Source organism: Triturus cristatus, chromosome 3_1 (assembly GCF_964204655.1).
Source record: "Triturus cristatus chromosome 3_1, aTriCri1.1, whole genome shotgun sequence".
Lineage (NCBI taxonomy): Eukaryota > Metazoa > Chordata > Amphibia > Caudata > Salamandridae > Triturus > Triturus cristatus.
This window is the reverse complement of record NC_140583.1, coordinates 398517634-398545044: the sequence shown is the minus strand read 5'-3', so window position 1 is coordinate 398545044 and position 27411 is coordinate 398517634. Positions and strand designations below refer to the sequence as shown.

Sequence of the window (27411 nt, the reverse complement as noted above, 5' to 3'; positions counted from 1 at the left end):
TAGCATTTACCGTTTGGTTACAATGCACTTAAGAGTATATGGTTTGGCTGCATCACAAACAGCCCCGGAATAAAGGTTCTGAAGGCTGCAGAGGGGCTCTGCTCATGCATGGGCACGCTCTCACATAAAACCCAGCACTCTGCCTTCAGGATTAGTAAGGGTTGCCACAGGGGTGACTGTTAGGTTTACATGTGCAGTGAGATTGAGAGATATAGTGAACCTATGTCTCAGTAAGGGGTGCATGCACCAACTTACCCAGGCTGCAGTAGCAGTCCTGTGTCATTTTGGAAGGCTTCACAGGGGTGGCATAATACATGCTGCAGCTCCTGGTAGGACTCTGGGGAACCTATGCCCTGGGTAAATAGTATACCATATACTAGGGACTTATAAGGGTACCCCAGAATCCAATCTGGAGTGTACCTAAAGTACTGGGAATCATTTTAGAGAGGAAGCAGCTAGGCAGGGGTCCTGGTTAACAGGGCCCCAGCCAGACTAAAGTCAAGAAACAGTGAAACATCAGCAAAAAGTGGGGGTAACTAGAAGAAGCAGATCTTACTCTCCCTCGGCGCAATCAGCTCGTCTGCGGAGCAAGGTCTGTAGGTGCATTAATTCAACACGTGCTGGACGGAGCGGGACCTGAGGCCTCTTCTGCGTGTGTGTAAATTGGGCCTCATGGGCCTGCGACCAGCAGGCAGAGGCCTGCACTTGAGAGGTTGGATGAGGCAATATAGTAGACTGTTAGAGCATGCCTCTCGATGGACTCTAGTCAAAAGAGGCGCATTGAGGACTGCGGAAGGGCCAATAGGTGTTGGATGGCTGCAAGGTGACTGACCACAGTAACAGGTGGAACTACAAGAGATGACTGAAGGCGCTAACCCTCTGAGGAGCAATAATTCATGGCAATAATGGGAGGAGAGGTTATGTCTATGCACTCCGAGAGTGTATTGTGCGGTATCAATACAATGTCTTCTGGGTACAGTAACACTTTCGGAAACCATTGTCACTCATTTAGCAATTACCCAATGTAACACCCCTAATAAGTGCAGTTATATATCTTTCTTGCATCTGAAGAAATCAACGCTCTGACACAGGTAAGAGTTACCAATACACCTAGGTCACAGGAGCTACAGGACCTTCACAATAAATGTTTTTGTTTTTCATTCCAATATGTCTTCTGCTGAAAGTAGTTATTACCGCCATGTGAAAGTTTTGAAGAAAACAAGTAGCAATCAGCCGGGAAACAGACTCCCGCATGGTATTCCTTTAATACTCATCGTTATTTCTGTTCCCCCTTCAACAAAACAGCAATGAAATTGGGCACTTCAGCGCTCTGGTGTCATCGTGTTGGAATCTCAGATCCCGGCTCCTCCATGCAGAACGGCCGTTTTTGCACATCGCAGGGAGGCAGGGGTTATCCCGGGTCACATCAACCACTCCAGAGCTCCGGTGCCCTTCTCAAGCCCCTAGCTCCCATCAGGAACCAGTCCTTGCATATGTCACACTCGAAACTGCTGACATCATAGGGCTGCCGGTGCATGGTGCGCGCCTGCAACAAATCCTCGCGAGACCTAACTTTATGGACATGCTACGGAAATACGGCAAAATGTGGGTATAGAAAGGGACATTCATTACAGGACTACCATACGGGCAGCTGCACTGCATAACAAAATTTACCGCATTGTGTTTAGGAGACAGGGGAAGCACCAGAAAACAGACGGCGGTCATATGGAAATAATACTACACCAGCATTGATTAGCAGCACTGGTACCCGAGGAGGCGCGATGTTTGTTATGCATGATTTAGCATTTCAGTGCGGTGATGTGGATCACCACTCTTAAATGTGTTAGTCTAACGCCAGATGCATGGTACTTGGCAGAGCTGAATTAGGTGGCGTGGATTTGGACAAGCTGTGCACGCTAAGGCTTTTATGTCATGGGGTATAATGTGGACGTTTGTCTATTTTTCTTTGTAAAAATAATATGGGCTGTTTCTTTACCTTCCGGTACATTTCTGAACAATTTGTTAAGCTAAATTGTATTGGTGCATTGTGTGCACATGCAGGGAGGGGAACAACCTTTACAACGCAACTTTTACAACGCACTACCATTACAACGCATTTTTTACAACGCATAATCCATTACAACGCATGATATTACAACGCATGACACTACAACGCATTTTTAAAAACTACCATTACAACGCATTCCATTACAACGCATACTACCATTACAACGCATACCATTACAACGCATAATATTACACTATACTATCCAACACTTACCCTACTGATGCACCCCCTGGAGTTAGAATAGTAATTTTTACCCCTATACTATCCAACACTTACCCTACTGATGCACCCCCTGGAGTTAGAATAGTAATTTTTACCCCTATACTATCCAACACTTACCCTACTGATGCACCCCCTGGAGTTAGAATAGTAATTTTTACCCCTATACTATCCAACACGTACCCTACTGATGCACCCCCTGGAGTTAGAATAGTAATTTTTACCCCTATACTATCCAACACTTACCCTACTGATGCACCCCCTGGAGTTAGAATAGTAATTTTTACCCCTATACTATCCAACACTTACCCTACTGATGCACCCCCTGGAGTTAGAATAGTAATTTTTACCCCTATACTATCCAACACTTACCCTACTGATGCACCCCCTGGAGTTAGAATAGTAATTTTTACCCCTATACTATCCAACACTTACCCTACTGATGCACCCCCTGGAGTTAGAATAGTAATTTTTACCCCTATACTATCCAACACTTTCCCTACTGATGCACCCCCTGGAGTTAGAATAGTAATTTTTACCCCTATACTATCCAACACTTACCCTACTGATGCACCCCCTGGAGTTAGAATAGTAATTTTTACCCCTATACTATCCAACACTTTCCCTACTGTTGCACCCCCTGGAGTTAGAATAGTAATTTTTACCCCTACACTATCCAACACTTACCCTACTGTTGCACCCCCTGGAGTTAGAATAGTAATTTTTACCCCTACACTATCCAACACTTACCCTACTGTTGCACCCCCTGGAGTTAGAATAGTAATTTTTACCCCTACACTATCCAACACTTACCCTACTGTTGCACCCCCTGGAGTTAGAATAGTAATTTTTACCCCTATACTATCTAATACTTACCTTAAATGTAATTTAATATTATGCGTTGTAATGGTATGCGTTGTAAAGGTAGTATGCGTTGTAATGGTAGTGCGTTGTAAAGGTATTTTTTTAAAATGCGTTGTAGTGTCATGCGTTGTAATGTCATGCGTTGTAATGGATTATGCGTTGTAAAAAATGCGTTGTAAGTGCATGCGTTGTAATAGTGTGCGTTGTAACGTCATACATCCATGCAGGGAAGAACAAGTGTCTGACAGACATGCAAAAAATCATCCTACGTCTCAGTATTAACTTCCACACTTCTAAGTAGTAATTCCAATCCTAGAATGAGTTACCTTTTTGCATTACAACGACAGTTAGCACAAGAAGTAAGTGCTTTGCGAGCCTGTATAAGCGGCAAAGGTTTTAAAGGGACTTGTTTTCGTGCAAGATATTGCTTTTCCAAGTTCACGAAGGGATAAAAAACATCTCCAGATATTAATAGGGTTGACAGGATGGTGCGATATCAGAATATTGATATGTGTGGATCTGGTGAGGACTGCAAGCAGCAAGTGCACAATACGCTATTTGCATAAGAAAATACTATATATCATTTTTTCATGATCCTCCATTAGTTATTAGTAAGGCAGGGGAAAGCGAAGCGTTCACCGACAGCATTCGGTTAGTCTTAGGGAGACAAAGAATGCTGTGGTCTGTGATAGATGCCGCCTAGAAGTCATAGGTATATGTATCAGGAGCTGCCATTGAAAGGAAGTGGAAATGCGCTTTAGATGTTGCCGGTATTGATGGCTACTGTGTGGTTGCAGACTTCGCTGGGCTGACAGTGGGTGGGAAAATGTACGTTGTCACTGTAGGTATAATTACATGAATCGCGCATGCTCTCTGGTGTTTGTCCTTGGGGTACTTGCTGACTGGTGCTACACATTGAATCAGGTTTGCCTTTGACAGGAGGTATGGTTTAGTGGGGTACATAGTGTAAATTAATGTTGGCATGAGGAAACAAAAATCGTACCTTTTGTACATTTAATATCATTGTGTGCATCATGCGGAGGATGAAAAGTAGCAGGAATTGCTTTGATGCCGTAGAGGCTAGCGGGGAGAACTGTTTTGGGGTGGTCAGTTGAAGAGATTGTTTAACATGTTTTAAAATATTACAGTGGCATTGGGGAGGGCAGCAGCTGAAAGGCTCTGTCTTTACTGGTAGGCAGTGGGTAAATGGGGACCGGCCATCAGTCTTTCTGTTGGTGGTGGACAGGGGAGCAGTGGGCGGTGGTCACGGGTTCGTAGATACATCCGAGGGGTGGTTTTAAAGGCAGGCGGAAAAGCATAACTGCGGGTTTCGTAGGGGTGAGAGTAGAGTTAACGGATTCATTAGTAGCAGGCACGAAGGCAGTGGTCTGTGTTTGGAGGTGGTTAACTGAGCGGGCTTCGCTTGAAGGTAGGTCATCAAGTAGGAGGATGTGTTTGGTGGGCCGGCTGGAGGCAGTGTTATGTAACTTTGCTTGAGGGTGCAGCAGCAGTATTTACTGATATATGTAAATCGCCCAATGAAAGGGCGGATGTGACCAATGGAGGAACCAGAATCCTTTTTTTATAGCTGGGGTGAGCCCCTGCAGTATGGCGGGTCGCTGGCCTGAAAGCTCTTGACTGACGCGGAGAATGGGGGGGGGGCCCTCTATGTACTTTGGAGGGGGGCCCCCTCAAGTTTCGTGACGTCACTGGCTACATCCTACTCTGGGGGCTTGAATCTTGAACATTAAAGTGCTTCCCTCAATGACTGTAGCTCTCACGTTTATTGCGGGGTCTCCTTCCATGTTATGGGGGGGGGATACAAGTGAAAAAATACCTAGCAATTGTAATGGCGCTGTGTAAAATATGGATTTGCAAGTGCCCATGCAAACCACGTATTCCGTTCCCAAGAAGAGCATGTATAATTCTGCCATTCCGAGGACAATATAGGTGGCGGATTAGGGAGCACTAGATTTCCCATAAATGCAAAAATTGTGACCTGGCATCAATGGTCAGGGTTAGAAAATGGCGGGATCTGTATAAAACAAAAGACGGTCTAAATGTGTGGGCTGTGATGTAAAGTTTAGAGAGTTGCATTTGTTTTCTTTGTGAGTGTCATAGGTGATTCTCTGATGCATGAAGACGGATAATCACTCTGGCATCCTACAGGAGGAATCTTCAGCCGCACAGTGTGCGCCAGTAAACATAGATGTACAAGAGCAGCTGCAGGATCTCACCTAGGTCGTTATTCTTTGTGAGCGATGCTGCAGCCCTGGTTCTTGGACCCTGCTGTGTGAACTGGTATCCAAACTTGAGAATCACTGAGTTTTCTTCCAGCATTTTGGCAATCTCCATTTCTACAGCTGTCCCCAGCTGCTGCCTCTGTTTTATATAAGAAAAACAGCAAAAATCAAACACAAATTAACATTGACATATTCACTGGGGAATACGGTATTTATAGTGCAACAATGAAATATAGCATTTGAATTCTAAAGTCTACGGTCAAATACATCCTGGCCTTTTTAGTGCAGAGGATCACAGGCTGGTGCTCAAGGCCAGGCAAACACTGACCTTTCTTCTAGTCCGGAATGGGGCAATTGTAAGAGACCTAATTAGGGATCAGTTTGGTTGAATACGCATTTCTCAGAACCACGGAGAGGTTTATATTAGGATATACATACGTGTATTTAGATTTCATTCTACAGTGTGCTAATTCATGGTGGCATGTCCAATGTCTAAGCTTGTGGGAAGAAGTGCTAGCTGCTAAGGTGCAAATGTTATATGTTTTAATGTACATAGATTTCCGTGTAAACTGCTGGGCATTGCAGCAAATCACTTCATCAGACTTTGGGGCATTTTTACAAGCCGCTATTGACTCACATCGTCAAGTTTAGTGACATTCCTGTGGCAAAATGTGCTTTGCCTTATTTACAAGGCACGTTAAGCCACTTAACTTGGTTAACGCTACCTTGTAAATAAGGCTCCCTTTCCTGCTATACTTAGCGTGAAAGGGGTGGTCAATGGGTGTTACACAGGGCCGGACTGTCCGTAGCGGGCACCGGGCGTTTCCCCGGTAGGCTGCCAGGGTGGGGGCCGGTTTTGGACCCCAAGGAGGGCCTGTAACAAAATCATCTGAAACCGGTCCTAGAAAACAGTTTGGCTGCACGCCCCCCTCACCCCAATGGGGGGGGCAGCTGGTCAGTCTGTCAGGGACAGTTTTGGCTCCCAGTTCGGCCCTGGAGTTATAGTGGGTGTTCCACACAGCAACCATTGATTTTGATGCTGTCCCATAGTTACAAGAGCAAACTGGTCTTAAACAGGCGCAACAAGGAGAAATGTTTCAGTTCTCCTTGTTTTTTCTGTTTCCTTGCGTGCTGCATTGTGCAGCACACATAGAAACTGCAAAAGGCTTTTGACTATTCATGTGCAGGAAGGTGTTAATTACAAAAATGAAGTTTTGCAACTTCTACGTGTGCTGCACTAAGCAACACACATAGAAGTTTCAAAACGCCATTTGAAGATTGTTTATGTGCAGGAAGGTGTCCCCTCTCGTCAACGCAGACACCCTTGTACTATGGTGCAAGGGTACCTGCATTGGTGCTAGGCTGCTAAATTTAGCACCAGCGCAGGGGGAGAAACAGGGCTGCACCATATTGTTGTAAATATGGTGTAGCCCTGCGTTGTAGAAGTGGCAGAGTGTGCCGTTAAGCCACGGAGGCTAGCGCCACGCTCTGCCACTTCTCTAGTAAATATGCCCCTCTGCCTGATAAAATGTCAGTACTGTTTCAAAGACACCTATAGGAGCTCGACTTCACCTCTTACTGGTGCTGGAATCACTTCCACATAATTCTACGCTTTTATGCAGTTTAATTGTTTCACTCGTGCCTTCCTCAGACTGAGAGCTATGTTACTAATTTAAAATATAATAGTTAAATTGGAATGATAAATGTGTGTATTTTTATTTTTGAAACTTCGTATAAACAGTAATTCATTAAAGCGGAGGGTGTAGAAATTGCCAGAAATCTACCACCTGAGCAAGTTAAACTGGCTGTCAATGCTGGATTTATACATTTCTCCTGTAAGACTCTTGGCCTGAAACGGGAGTTTACCCACTTTGCCCCTTTCTCTTTTACATAATGCACATACCTCTGACAAGTGTTGGTTTCCTTTGTGAAGAATAACTTACACATGATTCAGCCAACTCTGCTGAAGAGCTTTTAGAGTGGAAGTGTCACAAATTGCTTTTACTCTACACCAGGAAGTCTTGAGTTGCTATGTACTAATCACAAAGGTGTAATATTTTACCTGTTAAAGTGAGAAAGATGATACTTACCTGAAACTCTCATACTTATAGCTTTTTATACTAAATGTACACATGTTGCATATTCCACCATCTAGGGTATGGATTCTGTAAGTACAACTTATTTTTTTGTTTCACGTTTGGTTGAAAGTTGATGGAAGGTGTGTCCAGAACAACTCCCTGTGATGTTGTCCACAAAAAGGGATGCACGAACTCCATCTTCTGATTTGTGCATTATAACCTAGCACTTAATATATCTGTATCTCTGATATGTATAGAATTATATCATTTCTTCCACATTAGAGGGAGAACTCCCTGGGTATCTACAGAGCCAAGCTAGAAAACAATGTTTTTGCATAAATCATTTTTTGATTTTGCTGCATGAATCCATTGTAGTGGTCTTCAAGCTTTTTAATGCCGTGCCCCTTGAAAGAATGTTTTTCCTGCAATTTATTCTATAATATTGACTACCTTTAAATATCAAAATATTCATACATTGCCGTTATCTGTTTTAAAAATTAAATTAAATACATAATTTTTAACATACAATTTTGGTCAGCCAGGTCTTACCAAAGTGTAAAAGTATCATTCAGTGGCCATCCCCCTTTGACAGCTACTCCCAGCCATCAGATGAATGACGAAAGATGTTACTAATGGCCCATTACAAAGTAGCTGTTGGAAAGTGGGTTATTGGTAGCGGTAAATATGCATCTACCCCTGGCAATAAGGCCACCAACACAGTCTAGGGTCCAGCATTGGACTCAATAATCATTCCCATGCTCAATCCTTGGCAGCTTGGCTGTGAGCAGTCAGGTTTAATTTAGGAAACAGGTATGTAAAGCATTTAAAAACACCAGTTCAGTAGATAATTAAGAAACAATGCACCATAAAAATTCCATACCAATTCTTAAACCTATGAAAAATTATTGTCTTTAAAATTGAACTAAAATGACAGCAAATCCAATGCAGGGACCCGGAGATATGAATTTCTAAAGATGACACTTTCTAGCACTTAGAAACTTATAGCTCCACACTGGGACACCTGGTTGGCTTGAACTGGACAAAGTCAAAGTGTCAGGCCGACCGCGCTGGAGCACTGCTCAGATACACTAAGCAGGAGGCCCTCACTGCTCTTCACCAGTCTGGATTCGGTGAGGATTCACTGCCTTGACTTTCAGGGAGCTCCTGGTCAACTCTGGAAGTTAGGCATCCTGAGTTTTTCAATGGGATGAACCTGGAATCCAGGCTGGGTCGAGGTTGAAGGTGGCTGGCTTGGGTCTCGCAGTTGAGTCAGTCCCCTTCTTGAGTTTTTTTCCAAAGTTGCTCCAAACTTCTGGAGCTTCTTCCTGAAGTTCTTCTTGAGGGTCCAAACAGTCCAAAACATAATCCAAGAGTCTGAAAGCTCCAAGATGGTCCTTGAAAGGTTGGGACCACAATTCTCACAATGCTCCTGGACAAAACCCTTAAATGTCCACTGGACACACTCCAGGCTGGGGAATCTTGGTGGTGATGGTGCAGGTGAGCTCTGTTAACCTGAAGCTAGCAGGGAGTCCACTCTTTAATCCTTTTGAAGCAAGGTACATCCACAGGGCTGTGGCCCCAGATAGCGCACGGGTCGCAGTCAGTCAGAATGCAGGGCCTTGTGGTGCAAATCAAGTTTCCAGCATGGCAATGCTTCTTCTTCTCTTAGTTTCAAGCAGGAGATCTGAAAGGCTCTGCCACTCTCACATATTTATTTAGTGCTCCCTGGGGTCAAGCAGGGCAGCACTCCTGTCCAATGAGGTGTAAGGCAACACCCCAGAGCATGACATCTTCCTCCAAAGTATGGCATATTCTTGTCTCAGAAAGCACTATTCCTCCAAAATTCATGATGGCTGAAATCTCAGCAGAGGAGCAAGAACTCGCTAAACTAACCTCCAGTGTGGCTCATTTCCATTGCTCTTCGCCACCTAACATCTCCAGATTCCTTCCTTAAGCCTGCTATCTGGCTGGGTCAGAGGGGATTGGGGGTAGGCCTGGCATACTATGTCTGTCCTGTTCCTCCTTTTGAAGCCTCATGTTTTATGACCTCTCTCCTCTACTCTGGCATTCCTGTGCAGCAGAACCCTCTCTAGCAGACAGCATCTCCCCTTGTAAGCCACTTCTCATCAACGCAGACTGGCTAATCCTATTAACTTTGACCAATCAGGGTAGACCACAGGAAGGCTGAATTTTGGCTAACAGACAAGAAAGTCTTATAACATATTGTTGGATTTATCAATATCATTCTTCTAAGTCTTGGAATTATATTTATTCAATTCCAAGCAATAATTCATAACTATTGCCTTGTTATCCTAAGTGGCTAGGGATGTACAATGGGGGAAGTGAAATGTGCAATTTCCCCATCACCAGGGCATAAAAAACATCTTTGATAAAAACCCTGATTACAGTTACATGACCCACCACCCCTGGGACATGTAGGGAAGACCTTGGGTATCCTGAATATACAAAAATAATGTAGATCCTCACTCTACCGTGCTCATAGAACCAAAGTAAATTTTGGGAGGAACTATACTAAATGGGTGGAAGTGAAATTTGCAATTCCTCTATCCCCAGGGCATATTGAACATCTTTTATAAGGACCTTGCTACCTAGGAGAGACCCTGGGCGTACCTAATATGTACAGATAATGAGGTGTATCACTTTTTAAGGGCTCCTACCACCAAAGTCGAGTTTGGGCACAATTTAGATTTAAAAGCAGTGCTGCAGAGCAGGACTGCTTTTAAAATGACCTTAGGCATTAATCAGTGCACACATGCAATTGCAACAATGTGCCTGGCCTCTAAGCTCTCATGCCCTGTTATATACTAGGGACTTAAGGTAGGTTTTTTAGGTTTTATCCCCCTTGCCCTATTATCTATTACGGACCTATAGGGTAGGTCATGCCAATTATAGGTGTACCCTAACACATAGTGTACCCTAATGCATGTGTGTGTTTTTCTTGTGTTTTCACCATTGCACTGGCCCTGTCCCTGGCCCTGGTTAGACAGAACCCAGGGACAGTCAGAGTCAGTTACTACCAGTTTCAGTCAGCATGAAATGGGGGTGCACGGGGCACAGAGGGTGACTTTGCAATAGTAGCCTTCTGCCCCTCTGATTTATTTTGGCAAAAACAAAGCATTGTTGTCAAAATGACGATTCTCTAGGACAGTGCCTAGCACCCCCCTGTGATGGATTAGAGCCCCACCAGGGGGGCCCACCCCCAATGTCAAAGACCTCTGATCTATTGTTATCCAATGATATCTCACATCCACATATGTGAGATTATCTCTGTCTACCTGCTTGTAAATAATTTGAGAGCCTTGGAATTGGGGCAAATTGAATCTCTGACCATTGTCTAGGTACAGTGGCACTCCTTCCTCCCTAGACATTGTCTAGGCACAGTGGCACTCCTTAGTCATTGTCTAGGCACAGTGGCACTCCTTCCTCCCTAGTCATTGTCTAGGTACAGTGGCAGTCCTCCCTAGTCATTGTCTAGGTACAGTGGCACTCCTTCCTCCCTAGTCCTTGTCTAGGTACAGTGGCACTCCTTCCTCCCTAGCCATTGACTAGGCACAGTGGCACTCCTTCTTCCCTAGTCATTGTCTAGGTACAGTGGCACTCCTTCCTCCTTAATCATTGTCTAGGTACAGTGGCACCTCTCCCTAGTCATTGTTTAATTACAGTGGTGCTCCTTCCTCCCTAGTCATTATCTAGGTACAGTGGCCCTCCTTCCTCCCTAGTCATTGTCTAGGTACAGTGGAACTCCTTCCTCCCTAGTCATTGCCTAGGTACAGTGGCACTTCTCCCAAGTCATTGTTTCATTACAGTGGAGCTCCTTCCTCCCTAGTTACTATCTACGTACAGTGGCACTCCTTCCTCCCTAGTCATTGTCTAGGTACAGTGGCACTACTCCGTAGTCATTGTCTAGATACAGTGGTGCTCCTTCCTCATTAGTCATTATCTAGGTACAGTGACACTCCTTCCTCCCTAGTCATTGTCTAGGTACAGTGGCACTCCTTCCTCCCTAGTCATTGTCTAGGTACAGTGGCACTCCTACCTAGTCATTGTCTAGGTACAGTGGCACTCCTTCCTCCCTAGTCATTGTCTAGGTACAGTGGCACTCCTTCCTCCCTAGCCATTGTCTAGGTACAGTGGCACTCCTCCCTGGTCATTGTCTAGGTACAGTGGCGCTCCTTCCTCTCCAGTCATTGTCTAGGTACAGTGGCACTCCTTTCTCCCTAGTCATTGTGTAGGTACAGTGGCACTCCTCCCTAGTCATTGCCTAGGTACAGTGGCGCTCCACCCTCCCTATTCATTGTCTAGCTACAGTGGCACTCCTTCCTCCCTAGTCATTGTCTAGGTACAGTGGCACTCCTACCTAGTCATTGTCTAGGTACAGTGGCACTACTTCCTCCCTAGTCATTGTCTAGGTACAGTGGCACTCCTTCCTCCCTAGCCATTGTCTAGGTACAGTGGCACTCCTCCCTGGTCATTGTCTAGGTACAGTGGCGCTCCTTCCTCTCTAGTCATTGTCTAGGTACAGTGGCACTCCTTTCTCCCTAGTCATTGTGTAGGTACAGTGGCACTCCTCCCTAGTCATTGCCTAGGTACAGCGGTGCTCCACCCTCCCTATTCATTGTCTAGGTACAGTGGCACTCCTTACTCGCTAGTCATTGTCTAGGTAGAGTGGCACTCCAACCTAGTTATTGTCTAGGTAGAGTGGCAATCCTTCCTCCCTAGTCATTGTTTAGGTACAGTGGCACTCCTTCCTCCCTTGTCATTGTCTAGGTACAGTTGCACTCCTCCCTAGTCATTGTCTAGGTACAGTGGCGCTCCTTCCTCTCTAGTCATTGTCTAGGTACAGTGGCACTCCTTTCTCCCTAGTCATTGTGTAGGTACAGTGGCACTCCTCCCTAGTCATTGCCTAGGTACAGCGGTGCTCCACCCTCCCTATTCATTGTCTAGGTACAGTGGCACTCCTTACTCGCTAGTCATTGTCTAGGTAGAGTGGCACTCCAACCTAGTTATTGTCTAGGTAGAGTGGCACTCCTTCCTCCCTAGTCATTGTTTAGGTACAGTGGCACTCCTTCCTCCCTTGTCATTGTCTAGGTACAGTTGCACTCCTCCCTAGTCATTGTCTAGGTACAGTGGCACTCCTTCCTCCCTAGTCATTATCTACGTACACTGGCACTCCTCTCTAGTCATAGTCTAGGTACTGTGGTACACCTTCCTCCGTGGTCATTGTCTAGGTACAGTGGCACTTCTCCCTAGTCATTGTTTAGGTACAGTTGCACTCCACCCTAGTCATTGTCTAAGTACAGTGTAGCTCCTTACTCCCTAGACATTGTCTAGGTACAGTGGCACTCCTCCCTAGTCATTGTCTAGGTACAGCGGCACTCCTCCCTAGTCATTGTCTAGGTACAGTGGCACTCCTTCATCTCTAGTCATTGTCTAGGTACAGAGGCACTCTTCCCTAGTCATTGTCTAGGTGCAGTGGCACTCCTACCTAGTCATTGTCTAAGTACAGTGTCGCTCCTTACTCCCTAGACATTGTCTTGGTACAGGGGCACTCCTCCCTAATCATTGTCTAGGTACAGTGGCACTACTTCCTCCCTAGTCATTGTCTAGGTACAGTGGCACTCCACCCTAGTCATTGTCTAGGTACAGTGGCTGTCTCTTGGATCTTCCTCTGCTCTTCAATTACTTTCGGGCCATGAAAAAGAAAATTCAACCATTGCATCAATACATTTGATCTACTCCCAGATACACATAACCACAAATGCCTTTAATACAGTAGAGTTTTAAACACTTGCCTAGGTGAGGTATCCTATAACAAGGAGCAATGGTTCTTTTCATTCCTGTCTAATAAATTGCAGAACCCAACATGCTTCACTACATAGAATGTCGGTTAATCAGTGTGCACTCAATGAAAACCTAAATAAAGTTAATACTGGAAACATAAAAGCAACATTCAGGTATAATATAGTCAATGAATGCGATATTATTTACCACTGCATGAGGTGCTTCTGTGGTGTGGCAGGGTCAGTGCTCAATGGAAAAACGTGCCTACAGAGTGATTGTCAAGGAATGATTTACCAGGCCGAACATTTGAAAAATTTTCCAGCACAGTTTCTCCAGCTAAGGTTCTCGTACACATCATAAAGAAGAAAACACCTTGTCACATACTTTTTTAATTCGAAGAACTGATACAAAAGGGCACAATGCTCTGACTAATGGGGTAGAGAGCACAGGATGGCCCTGGAAGCTGCAGCTACAAGGCCATCTGCCATTTTCCATGTGGTTAGCCAAGGGTTATCCATGGTCTGTGTTACCTCAGGTACTACCCAGGCCCACTAGAGGTATGCAGCTTTAGTATTTCACTACTCATTATGGTATATTGTTAGCTTTCAGCAACTGAAGTGCTAAGCTCAATAGGGAACAATACATTGGTATTTAATTCTGGGGTTTTTATACTATAAACTCTTCTTGTGTTCAATGTTGCCAACATCTTACATTATAAAATCTGCAGAATGGGGCATATTTACAACTTTTGTGGCCCACAGCAACACAGAAAGTCATCTTGCTGCGCTGCCCTGCTTCACAGGGAAAGGGCAGGAACGCACAGTATTTATCCAATATGGCACATTTCTGTCCTTTTCCTTTGCGCTGGCTCCATTTTGGCAGCTTAGCGCCAATGCGGGCACCCTTGCACCATGGTGCAATGCACCTGTGTTATAGGCAAGATTGTTTTTGTGCAGGAAGGTTTATCTTTCTGCACAGAAACAATTCTGAGAGCCTTTTTCCTCTTTCTCACAATGCAGCACACATAGAAAGAGGGGAAAACAAGGAGAAATTAACATATTTTTCCTCCTTACCCCACCCCTGGGGAGTTGTATCTTTTTGGCCCATTCCCAGGTTTACATGGTTTTGTAAATCTGGGCATGCATAAAAAATCATGGGAGTTGCATGGAACACCCATGCAAAGCCCATGGAACGACTACCCAGGTCAGAGTAACGCAACACAGCGATTTGCGCTTTGTTGTGTTACTTCATATTTTTGGAGCCACACAAAATGGCTTTGCGTGGTTTCAAAAATAGTATTTAAAGTTTAAGCCAAAAAACTGAAATATTTCACAAAAATACGACTACAGTTGTACTTCAACCAAATGCACAGAATGACAGAACTCATCAGCATAGAATTACAGAAGAGGCAGAAAGAATAAAAATAAAATTGATTTTTTAAAGCCAGTATCATGCCTTTTTTTTAACTAAATTTATTAATTTTGAGCAACAATTAACACAGGTGTACATTCCGTAGTGAGCCTTCATGAATAGCTTAGAATTAGCCACATTAGTTACATTCCCAGTCACTGGATATACATTGACAATCCCATGCGGGTCCCTCCCAGTCGCATCAGCCAGCTAATCCCTTTCCTCTTCAGAGCTCGGGCAGTTGCTTCCCCCAGATGTACGGGCTCGACAGTGTGTCCTCAACCAGATTCTCCTGGCACAGTTCCCTCCATGCTCCTAAGTCTTCTTCTAGTTTCTCATCACTGTGACTCCTTTTCATGTGAGCCTCCTCTGCTAAAGTCCATTCACGCACATCTCTAAGCCACGCCGAGATGTTGGGCGCCTGCACTCCCATCCATTCAACCGCAATTCTATGCCGTGCTAACACTAATAGTAGTTGCTGAAGCTTATAGGTCATCTTGTTTTAAAAACAAATATTGTATTAACCCTAGCAAGCAGTGGGTTGGTTTCAATTGTACACAACGGCTAACACTGCTTCTGACCCTCTCCACTACTTCTGTCCAAAAGCGACGTAACTCGTGGCACTCCCAGGCCAGATGCATGAAATTAGCCCCCGCCTTATAACTCCTAGGACATGTGTTGAGTTTATCTGGAGCCATGCGGTGTATTCTCCCAGAGAGTTTGCTGTGGTCCAGCAACATGCTTGTGCGTGCCTCATATGCCTCCGTCGAAGTGCAGAATTGACGTTTGGCACATGTGAAGTCAAAGAACAGACACATTCCTTGTAAAGCATTTGAAGATAATTCAAGCTTTACTAAGATGTTTACACATCATTGGCCGAAACCCTGCTGAGAAGGCCCCAAAGGGAAGTACCGCACTGCTATGCAACCTAAAGCCATACATCCGATAATGCTGCGACCGGAAACGCTGAGAGGCAGAGATCAACCAGGTGCCAGGCAATACAAAGAGACGCTTAAAAGCAGAAAAATTCAAATACAAGAAAGGGCCACCTGCTTACCAGAATTGAGCAAAGAGAGTCATTGTGACACAGTAATGGTGGAATTAACCCCAGATGAAGCACCCGCTTCATCTGGGGTTATCCATACCCAAAGCTGTACCCACCAAAGCGGCCAGGTGGTGGCTGGGAACACCTCCCAAACTCTTCTGAAACAAGGGGCTCCCATGGAGACCAAGAGAGAGGTCAAGGTTTCACAGAGTGTCCAAGATTAATTACCCTGAGGCCAGCACAGCATAGGACCTTAAAGATGGTATGGGTGAAGCAGGTCCTAACAGACTGCTGATGGTGTCGGAGAAAGCTCCACCCTCAGTGTCAGCCCATCTTGTAAACAGTTACAACACCGCTGTCTTCTTGAAAACACCACCGCCATTCAAAACCGCCAAAAAGCTGAATTTTGGGAACAGATGGACTGCCAGGATAGAGATATTTGATGATTTTATTGATGCAATAGAAGACGCAGATAACAAGAAGATTATCAAGTACCTTAAGAATCTTGTGAGTGAAGGTGTAAAAGAAGTCATAAAGAAAATGCCACAAGCTGACGAAATTACATACAGTCAAATCAAAGCAGCCTTAAATCTTCAACTCAATCCAATGCCAAATGTAGATTACGAAAGGTACATCTTCAGTCAAGAATGACAGAAAGCTGGTAAGGCCATCAACAAATTTGTTGAGAGACTGGATATGCTTATCAAACACTGTAAGTTCAATTAATTTAATGATAAGAATGCTATATGCCTCAGAGTGATTGATGGATGCTTGTCAGATTAGTTCAGACAATAATGCTGAGAGAAACTCTTAGGGACTAATTTACAATAGAATGGCACAAAGCATGGTCGCATGCAATTTTGCAGCGTAGTGCTGCGTCATTCTAAAAGTGCAGGAATGAGCCATAATTACAAGACTACAGTACATTCCTGTACTGATCCATGCGCCAGCACTAATAAAGTAGCCTATGAAGGCACCCTTGCACCATGCTGATGATTGTCCCTTCCTGCACAGAATTAATCAATTGAGGTGATTTCCGACTATTATGTGTGCTGCTGAATGCAGCACACATAGAAAGAGGAAAAAATGAGGAGAAATATTTCTCCTTGTTGCACCTCCCTAACTCCATCCCTGGGGTGGCATTAGAATCTGACGCATTACCAGGTTTACGATTCCTCATAAATCTGGGAATGCTTCAGATTCCATTGTGGTTACGTGGGAACATCTGTGGAAGGCCGCTTTCACACAGTGTTCTGCGTGAAAGGGGCACATATTTACAAGGCCATGAAAAGCCAAGTAAAGTGGTTTTGCGAGGCCTTGTAAATATGCTTCAGCACATTGCTCACCAGAGTGTCAAAAAAGTGACACTCCGCTGGAGCAAAAGTGCGGCTAGGGCCTCGTAAAGGAGACCCTTAGTCTAGAGCTAGTGTTCATGGCTGCCAGAGCTGAATGGCGTGCTGATCACCAAGCTGCTGACATGGAGGCTTAAGGTGCCCAGAGTGAAGATGTCCAGAGTGTGTCAGTCATAAATGTGAAAAGTAACCCAGAGCCTAAGGCTGAGCGATGAAGCGTGAATTCTCCACAGAAAAAGAAGTTGTGCTTCAGGTGTGGATTTTCATATTCACACAAAGGTAAATGTCCCACCATTGGGCACATCTGCAAAGACTGTGGAACAAAGAACCATTTTGTAATGGTTTGCAAAGCGAAGGTGCAAAGACAAAATACCTGCTCGAACATTCCAGAAACGACACTCGACGCATGACCATAAGGCCAAGCGACCAAATCAGCTGAGGCAAATCGACACCAAACGCAGACATGAGACATTTAAATCTTCGTCAAACAGTTTGTCAGTATCAATGTCAAGTGAAAGTGAAGAAGATGGTTGTACCATGTCGATGTTTACCTCAGAGAAACGTGCACATGTTGGATTGGCCACATGCATGTGAGGAATAATACCAGTCCAAGAGAACTCGACATCACAAAGCACCAAAGTCATTCAAACATTGTCCGAAAATACCACTAAAAGTCAATGATTGTTCAATACCTTTCATTATCGATAGTGGTACATCAATAAATGTTATGCCTAAGGAGAAATATAATTAACTGTCTCCATTGCCCTGACTTACGACATTAAAAACTAGTGTATATATGGGCTGCATCGATGCCACTAAAAAGTGAAGGTTAATTTGTAGCAACGATGAAACATAAGAAAACAAACGTACAAGCACCCATTTATGTACTTCAAGGTACAGTGTCAAGCACCTGTTTACTTAGCTTTAGCACAGATACTGATATCCGTAAATAATAACCTGAATGCTCATCATAAAATAGTAACTCAGTTCCCTTTGTTATTTCATGGGTTGGGAAAATTCAAGACTATGAAAGTCCAATTACACATTAATTAGGAAGTCTGTCTCATTGCTCAAAGACAGACGAATTGCCTTTCACTTACAGGAAGTTGTTGAAAAAGAACTGGAATCCTTACTTAAACATGAGCGTTCCACTGGTCCAACTCCATGTGTTTCTCCCATAGTGGTAGTAATAAACAAGGATAGTGAAGGAGCTGTACACATCTATGTGGATATGGATCAAGCAAACAAGGCAATTGAAAGAGAACGACATCCAGGTCTGAACAATTGAATGGTGTGTAAACCCAAGCGACAACGGCGAACAACTAGAACTGCACCTTCCACGCACTTCCTTATGGTTAAGAATGTGTGCACTTCCTTCACAGAACCAGCCGTTGCATTATACTGCTGCTAAGCAGAAACAGATAAGAGTCACAACACGGAATGGTGCACCCAAAACATGGAACATCCAATATCCTTTGTATCTTATTAGCATATTTTATTGCAATTTAACAAGTTTAGTTCAAAAGAATTGAACTTCATCAAGATTTTTCCATGTGAGCAAGGCAGATACCTTCTTTGATAAATGGTTTCATGGGAAAGCCGCATGTAAGACGAGATGTGTCGCCACTAACAGATGCTGATTCAGGTGTCACGTTTGGAGGAGATTGTGACCCCTTTACAACATGGATGACAATTGTGTTGCATGATAAAGGAATATATAAAGATACAAAAGATTGTAAAACTCCCATTTGTTGGTTGCACCATTGCATGCTGTGACAATTGAATGATGCAAAGGTATTCTCTCGCATTGATCTGAATAAAGGATATCAGTTGGAACTTGCAGGTACATTAGAACCTTTTCTACACATGTTGGTCTGTTCCGTTACAAAAGACTAAGATCTGATTTGTCATCAGCTGCAAAACTATTGCAAGGTGTCATTCAACGTATCACACAGCCTGTCATGAATGATTTCAATTATAGTGAGGAAAAATTGGTTTTTGGAGCTATACAGAAGGAGCATGACAAAGCTCTCATGCAAGTGTGTCATTTGCTCGCTGATGCCGGTTTAACTTTGTATGTCATAAGACAAAGTTAAAATTCTTTGGCCATATCTTTTCTGATGGGGGAATGACACCCGATTAAGCTAAAGTGCAAGCGCTGTGAACTACCAGTCCCCCACAAGATGTTTGCATGTTATGTTCATTCGTTGGCCATCTATTGCTCTAGATTCATAAAATACTTTGCCACTGTTAATGCGCTATTAATAGACTTGGTAAAAAAGAATGTTTGTTTTCTTTGGTCACATGAATGCTGGCAAATGTTCCAGAAAATCAAGCAAGATATGAAGACCGAACACTCAAATGCTCAAAGACATATTGTGGCATATTCAAGTCAAAGTTTGCCCCACACTGAAGGTGCTTATTCACAACCTGAGAAAGAAAGCTTAGCAGTGGTGTGGGCTTGTGAACATTTCCAAGTATTCTTGTATGGGAAGCCTTTCACGCTTGTGACAGAATATCAAGCATTGTTGACTATCTTCCGCAATCCAAAGGCATAAATGCCTCCTCGCATTGAACGTTAGGATCTGCAATTGCAAGAATACAGCTACACCATTGTGCATCATCCAGAGAAAGAGTGCCTCTACAGTGCCCTGGCACACATTCTAAGATGGCTGAAGTCTACATACATTTCATTGTGCAATTCAGCACCCCAGCTGCTATTTCAGTGGAGAAAACAGTTGCTGCAGCGTGTCAAGATACTGACATGCTAAAACTGAAAGACATTATTACACATCAGTCTTGGTGCCGACAATCTCTACCCATTACCAGTGACAGTGAATACCAGAAGTTTAAAAATATCAAAGATGAACTGTCTATTACTCAGGGAGGTATTACTCTGAGAGATTTGAGAATTTCCATTCCGGAGAGTCTGCGAGGACAGATAATTGAAGTGGCCCATCAAGAACATCGTGGAATTGTTGCCACCAATCGAACTCACCAAGACAGAGTTTGGTTTCCACATCACAAAGAGAGAGTTGCAACCACCCAACACTCCTTAAACATATCAGAGTTGCCAACGCATGCATGGAAGAATAGTCGTTGACTTCTTCAGTGCTCTTGACAACAGACATCACCCATGTTGATGAATACTCCTGTTTTCCATTGATAGAAGATCTCTCATCTATCACTCAAGAATGGGTCATTCAGAGATTAGACGGCATCTTTGCCCCATAGGGTGTTCCTGCAATCTTAAAAACGGCCCACCATTCAACAGTCAAGAATTCAGGGACTTTCTCAGTCATCTTAATGTGAAGCATTAGAACAGCACACCTCTTTGGCCACAAGCCAATGGCCTTGTGAAATGTTTCATGAGTACTCTTTAGAAAGCTGTCGAGTGTGCTGTAACAAAAAAAGCTTGACCTTAAGACTGTCTTAAATTCGACTCTTCAAGCTTACTGTTTGACCCCTCACTTGGCCACTTGGGTATCTTGAGGAAGATACCCAAATGAAAGACTTGGATTGTAAGAAGGAAGTATAGGCCTATGCAAACGAGCGTCAAAATGCAAAAGACTTTACGTTCACTAGGGGAGATCGAGTGCTTAGAAAATAAAAGTCTGAGGCTCCTGAATCATTTCTTGTTGTGACCAGCAAAGGGCACATGGTGACTGCCCAATATCCTGGAAAGTCCACTACATGAGATTCCTTGCATTTCTGACATGTGGCTCATCACTCGTCAGGCCCTGATGTAATTGGAGAGACTGGATCAAAAAGGACAAGAGAAGACCCCTGACTGCTGTTGTTTCTACATCACCAACGCAGGTCATGGACACTTCTACTGCTGCCCCCAGTTTCCGAAGACACAGTCGGGGAGGGTGATCAAAACACCACAAAGACTTATTGAAGAGCTATGATTATATATATATATATATATATATATATATATATATATATATATATATATATATTATCTACTGGCGGTCGCCAGTAGATAGTTATAGTTAGGACCGTGTTTCCATAGGAAAACCGCAACATTCTATTTGGAATAACTTTGGCGCCGGTTGACGAATCCTCGCGAATTTTTCAAAATAGGTGGGGCGCTACGCTCCGCTCCTACGCTGAAAGTCTCGGGGGGATTCGTCAAGCGAGGGCTGAGAAAAAAGGGGGGTCCCAAAACGCGTTTTCCCCATGCATTTTCCCATAGGACCTTTAGTCCGAGCTACAGCCCGAACGGCTGAACAGAATTACTTGAAATTGGGTAGAGAGGTAGTCCTCAGGTCAGGGATGTGCCTTTTGCAGGTCTGGTGTAAATCTGTTCAGTAGGTCCTGAGAAAATAGCATTTAAATCAATATATATATCTGTAAGCGCGCTCCGTGCGCTTACGGTAAGCTTACCGTACGCATACGGTGCCGTGCGCGAGCTCAATTCTGATTGGTGGTTACATGACTGTAAACATTCAAATCGGTCGAAATCAGAAAGTGTCGGCCGCCATTTTCTGTCTCTCGCTCTGAAAAACAAAGGTGGATAACGTGAAAAGGGGGCAACGAAGAGAGTTGCAGACCCCCTAGCGTTTGTCAGGGGGTCCACGAAGGACCAAAAAGTACGAAAAATAAATGTAATAATTTTTAAAAAAAATCGCGGAGTGCACATACGGTAAGCTTACCGTACGCGTACGGTAAAAAAAAATAAAAAGAATTAAGAATCACATTTAATATATAAATGTAAGGGCACCCGAGGGAGAAAAAAACAATTGATATTTTCTAAAAAATGGCGAGGCGTGCACGGCACGAAATGCGCAACGTGTGGCGCTCGGTGCGCGAAGCGCACCGAGTGCCCACAGCGCGAGCACGGTGCGCGAAGTGCACCCTGCGCGCAGGGTGTGTGCACGGTGAAAAACCAGAATTTTTTTTTAAAATAAATACATAACTTAGCATTTAAAAAACCGTACAAATTCACTGAAAAAACCATAGGTTTCACACACGTTATAGTTAGGAATTAGCATTTAAAAAACCTTGCAAATTCACTTAAAAAACCATAGGTTTCACACAAGTTATAGTTAGCTGTACATTTCACTCGTAAAAAACCAATGAAATTCCACGTTATAGTTAGATCAGGTAACTATAACTTGCGCGACCGCAATCCACAATGTGTCATTTCAGATGTCATCATTGATGTCATGAGTGATGTCACTGACCATGTCATGAGTGATGTAATATGTGACGTCATCAGCAGTTTATTGTGGGCGCGCAAGTTATAGTTACCTGATCTAACTATAACGTGGAATTTCATTGTTTTTTTACGAGTGAAATGTACAGCTAACTATAACTTGTGTGAAACCTATGATTTTTTAAGTGAATATATATATATATATAACTATTTAACTATTTTCTTCTTTTTAGGTTATAATTTAGATGACACTATATACACTGCACTTTGAACACTTCACGGTGACTAAACACACTCCATTGCCTATTAATTGCATTAGAGAGGTTCCTAAGAGATTTTTCATACATTGCATGATATAATGTTTTTGGTCCAGTAAGTTGTCAGGGATCCAATATGTCTAAGTTTCAGTATTTGTACTACTAATTATTTATTGTTCTATATATGACTAGGGTATTGAATGTCAATCATAACCAGTCAATGATTTATGCTTTTTTATTTAAGCTTTGCAACAACAAAATGCATTTGTGCAGAGGGAGTTGCCATCAATTGACCTATTATTATCATTCGACGCTCTAGCTTGAACTGTAAACAACTAATTTCGGAGACATAGTGATGCAATCTCATCGCATGTCTCTCTGGTTTCCCCAGTTACTTTTTTCGATATAACAATTTCATGTGTACATTTATGTAAACTTGCCAATGGAACCAATGAAATGTTGACAGTTTGATGCTAAACTTTTCAAGTATTTTCTCTATGTTTATATCTATGCTATAAGGTATCAACCAATAATGAGACTGTTGAGTCGCCTTTTGTAAATAAATACGTCACTCTCCTGCGACGCGCTCATGTGAGCAAGGCCACCGAGTTGGCCGAAACGCGTCTTTTCGAACTTTGCACCAGACAGATGATTTAAATAAATCGGTACTGCGGCTGGCAGTACCAGCGAAAGAAGAAGTTGTCCGTCTCTCTTTTCCGGTGCCGGAAAGCACCTCAGAGTGGTAATTGAATATATTTATATGTATCTATCTATATATATATATATTCTCTACTCAATTGTTCTGTTACAGTGGGAGCACTTTCCAGTCGGTGCCCGCGTCGAGACCAGGGCAAAGTCTCGCAAGTTTATTTCTTCACAAGAATAATAGCGCGGCACTCCTCTTGGTGATTAGATGTCATTTATTTCAAATCGTGTCTTTCTCCTACGCGTTTCGAACCGTAGTTCCTGATCACGGCAGTGTGTTACATTGGTCCTTTTACGATTTTTACTTTATATACCTATGCACATTGATACCTCTCATAGTGCATTCTGGGCAAGGTAGTGTGTTTCTCACCATTTTCAACAAACTTTATTCAACAATAAGCTATGTTGTTTTCCTAGCATGTCTGGAGGCTGAGATGTCGCGCAGCAAAGGCTGTTATAAACATTACATCCATGTTGCGCTTGTCCTTTAATAGAAACAACAGCGCATTTGATTCCTGGCTAAGCCACAAATTCAACAACCAACACTGCATGTTTAAGCAGTTGATCGTGTATGCAATGTAATGCAGTGCTAAGTGTCTCTAACCATATACAGGGCTGAGTGCCCACAATCTTTGCCTCGGCATCTCTGCCTCCAGGACAGCCAGATTGATATCATAAAACATCTAAACATTTAGATTGTTCTTGATTACTAAGCTTAGTCTATTGCATGTTTCTAGACAAATCAAGGTCTATTTTAGTTAGTGCACCATTGTCATCATGTTATAAACAAGTGAAAGTTTCTCTTAGGTAATGTTTAATTTTGAGCATAAAGTTATGACCATCAGTGGCGGATAGTTCACATTTATCAAGTTCAACCAGTTAATAGTCATTTGCGGCTTCACCCATTATCAACATAAGGTTTGGCCATCAAAGATTGGTTGTTTATATAGATCAGGTTTGTGTAATTCTGAACAGTGGCAGTGTCACTCGTTTGTATTGATCCTTCATTCTTACAGGTGAACGTACATCTCCTCATCCCCGTTCAATCCCGAGGGATGCTTGGTTTTGAATCTCATTAACATCTGTGATTCCAGCCTTCGTAGTTTTTGTGTTCGATTTCCTACTCGCTCGTTTGGAGGAACTGTTATCAACCCTGAATACTTGATATCCAGCCATGTTTTTCCTCTGTGGGTGGTCATATGTTTTGCAATGGCGTACGTATTATCCATGTTCTGTATTGCGCGAGTATGTTCCAATATACGCTTTTCTAAGGGACATACCGTGCTTTCTATATATTGTTTTGCACAGAAGCATTGGAGCATGTATACCACAAATGTTGAGTCGCACGTTATAGTTTACTTTATTTCAAAGATCATACCAGCATGGTCTTTTAGATTCTTCAAATTCTTACCAATTCTGCATGCTTTGCATGTTGTGCACTTTGAAAAGCCTTTAGATCTTGACTGGAGCCCTGATTCTGTTTTTTTGGCTTCAAAATGACTCCTAACCAGATGATCTGATAAATTCGGTGCTCTTCTATAGGATACCAATGGCCGGTCTCCTATGGTGTTGCTTATATCCAGATCTTTTTTCAACACATTCCAGTATTTAGGTAGTGTCTTCTGGATTTTGTGGGTCCAGGTGCGAGGGTAAGGGGGTACTGGAAAGCAGATGACACAACAACACGGCCACCATACTTTATTGCGCCCACAATGAGGTGGGCTTCAATTATTATACTTATTGTCTGAAGGAAGAGATCCATGAAACATCCTTCATCCATAGATGAAGTAGAGATGGCCGTAATCTTTTTTTGGTTTGTGGAACATTTGCCTCCAGCTGAGAAGGAACTTGTGGTTATGCATGCAAGCACCAGAAGGCAAAAAAGGTAGCAATGATGGCTGTCCCAGTTGCAATCCTGGCTTGCAACTCCACCCCACACACAGGGAGGTGTACAATGAGGTTACTGGGTGTCTCTAACATCCCCAATGCATGGGGAGTCTCAGGGTAGTGCAGGCAACCCTATTTTCAAATGCAAGAAGGGTGATTTCAAAATACAGGACAATCCAACCTCTTGGAGGGGTTGAGACAAGGGCACAGCAAGGTCACCCCACATTAAAGGGAGTGCATGGAGGCTTGATGGTACCCACACTCCCTAGAGTAATGGCAAAGAACAAAAATGGTATGAATCTACAGCACCAAACACAGCATGGAGCAGTGGGTGGAAATTTCAGTCCATGACTGCAATCTGAAGGGGTAATTGAATCAAGTGTGCCTCCACTTAGCGTTTGGGATAAGCGTGGTCAGTAGGAGGTGACTGGCTTCCTTGCAAAGAGTGGTCATGGGTGGTGGTGTGTCTCTCACGTCAAGGAGAACTTCCTTCAGAAAAAAAGATACCAGTGAATATGGGGACAGTTCAGAGGGAGAAAGGGTGCTGTTCGCATGGAATGACACAGAGCTGCCCTGAAGTCAATAGTGGTGGAGGTAAACAAAGTAAGTCAGAGGTCTGGAGAAGGGCACTACAATCTTATTGGTAGAAGCATGACTTCAGGACAGTCGGGTCAGGGCATGAAGAAACGGGAAGAAGGTGGGGTGGAGATAGAAGCCTAGGCAGAGGGGAAGAAGAAGAAATGGTTTCAGCACCTGTGGTGAGACAGAAGAGTTATAAACACCAGAACAGGGAAAGAGTACAGAAGGGCAGTTAGTGCAAGTTCACAAAGGAGAGTGGTTGAATCACATAGAGACAAGCCACAGCTACATTTGGGATGATTGATAGAGAGAGTAGTAGTAAGGGAGAAGAGACCCAGAAAGTCGAAGGGCCAAAGCTGGAATAGGGACAATAAATAAGAACATGATATTGATAGCCAGCACTGAGAAGCAAGGAATAGGGAAAAGGAGATGTGGATTCAGGTAAGGAGAAAGGGGGAAACAGTGACTTAGTAGAGAAGTTGCCATATAGATCGGCATTTTTTATTGAGTAACAAAGAAAAATATGGGCAAACTAGTAAATTGATATATTAAAGTTTTTACACAGAGAGAATGTGTGCAAAGAGGGACCAAAAGCTGAGGATAGGGAGCTGGCCAAATGGTACAGCATCTAAACCAACATAGACATGCTGCTGAGGCATTCACAATTTATGCAAGTACTATCTGTTAGTGTTAGAAATTTGGTTATTGGTTGACTGAGGTGTGAGCCCTAGTCAAGCAGCAACCACAATCCTAGTCAGGGTAAGGCACAAGCAATCCCTAAATTAACCTGTGCTCAATTCTGTGGTAGCTTGACACAGGGCAGTCAGGCTTAACTTAAAGGCAATGTGTAAAGTATTTGTGCAACACTGCAAACAGTAAGACAGTAAAACCCCACACAAAAAGAATCCCATAACAAGTTTGAAAAACAGATCTGAATTCAATGAATAAAAAAGACCAAGACCCCACCGAAGCCCAAATCATGACGGGCAACCTGGGGAATGTGTAAAGTATTTGTGCAACACTGGCAACAGTAAGACAGTAAAACCCCACACAAAAAGAATCCCATACCAAGTTTGAAAAACAGATCTGAATTCAATGAATAAAAAAGACCAAGACCCCACAGAAGCCCAAATCATGACGGGCAACCTGGGGAGGGGGGGGGGCGTGATTTCGCACATCTATCGTTCCCTCACGAATAATACTCCCACCACACTGCACCGACTTAGAGTCCAGTGGGAGGGATGGCTCAGAACCCCGGTTGATGAAGATTGGTGAGACACACTAATGACACCCAAAACAATCACAGCCTCTGTGTGGCTCCGTCTAGTCCAAATATACTATCTCCACGCTGCCTACTTCACACCATTGCACCTCCACCACGCAGGGCTCAGACCAGACGCGTTGTGCCCCCGTTGTAGCCTACAACAAGCTGATTTTTTCCACATGGTATGGCTTTGCCCCGTTGTTACACGCTTTTGGGACTCCATGGTAGGGGAACTCACCAAGGTCCTGGGCTTGGTGAGTTCCCCTACTGAATGTGCTCCTCGGGCTTACTGAGGGATTGGATGGGTCCAGAGTGGACAAACTCTTCCTGAACACAGCCATGGTGGTGGCCAAGAGGAACATTGTGGCTAACTTGTTGAACCCACCATGACACGATTGCGCAGGGGGTGGATTAGTGCGCAGCGCAGGAAAAGCCCTTAAATGAAACCAGGGGTTGTCCAGCGAGGCACCGCAA

General features: G+C 43.6%; 1 protein-coding gene across 2 annotated transcripts in view; it reads right to left on the bottom strand.

Annotated features, from left to right (window-relative positions):
* Positions 1 to 27411, bottom strand: part of TMOD2 (tropomodulin 2) — a 338026-nt gene that overhangs the window by 9962 nt on the left and 300653 nt on the right. For both annotated transcript variants that reach the window (XM_085644184.1, XM_085644185.1), the window contains exon 9: positions 5389 to 5533. In XM_085644184.1, coding sequence (XP_085500310.1) covers positions 5389 to 5533 — 145 coding nt within the window. The remainder of the gene's footprint in view (positions 1 to 5388; positions 5534 to 27411) is intronic.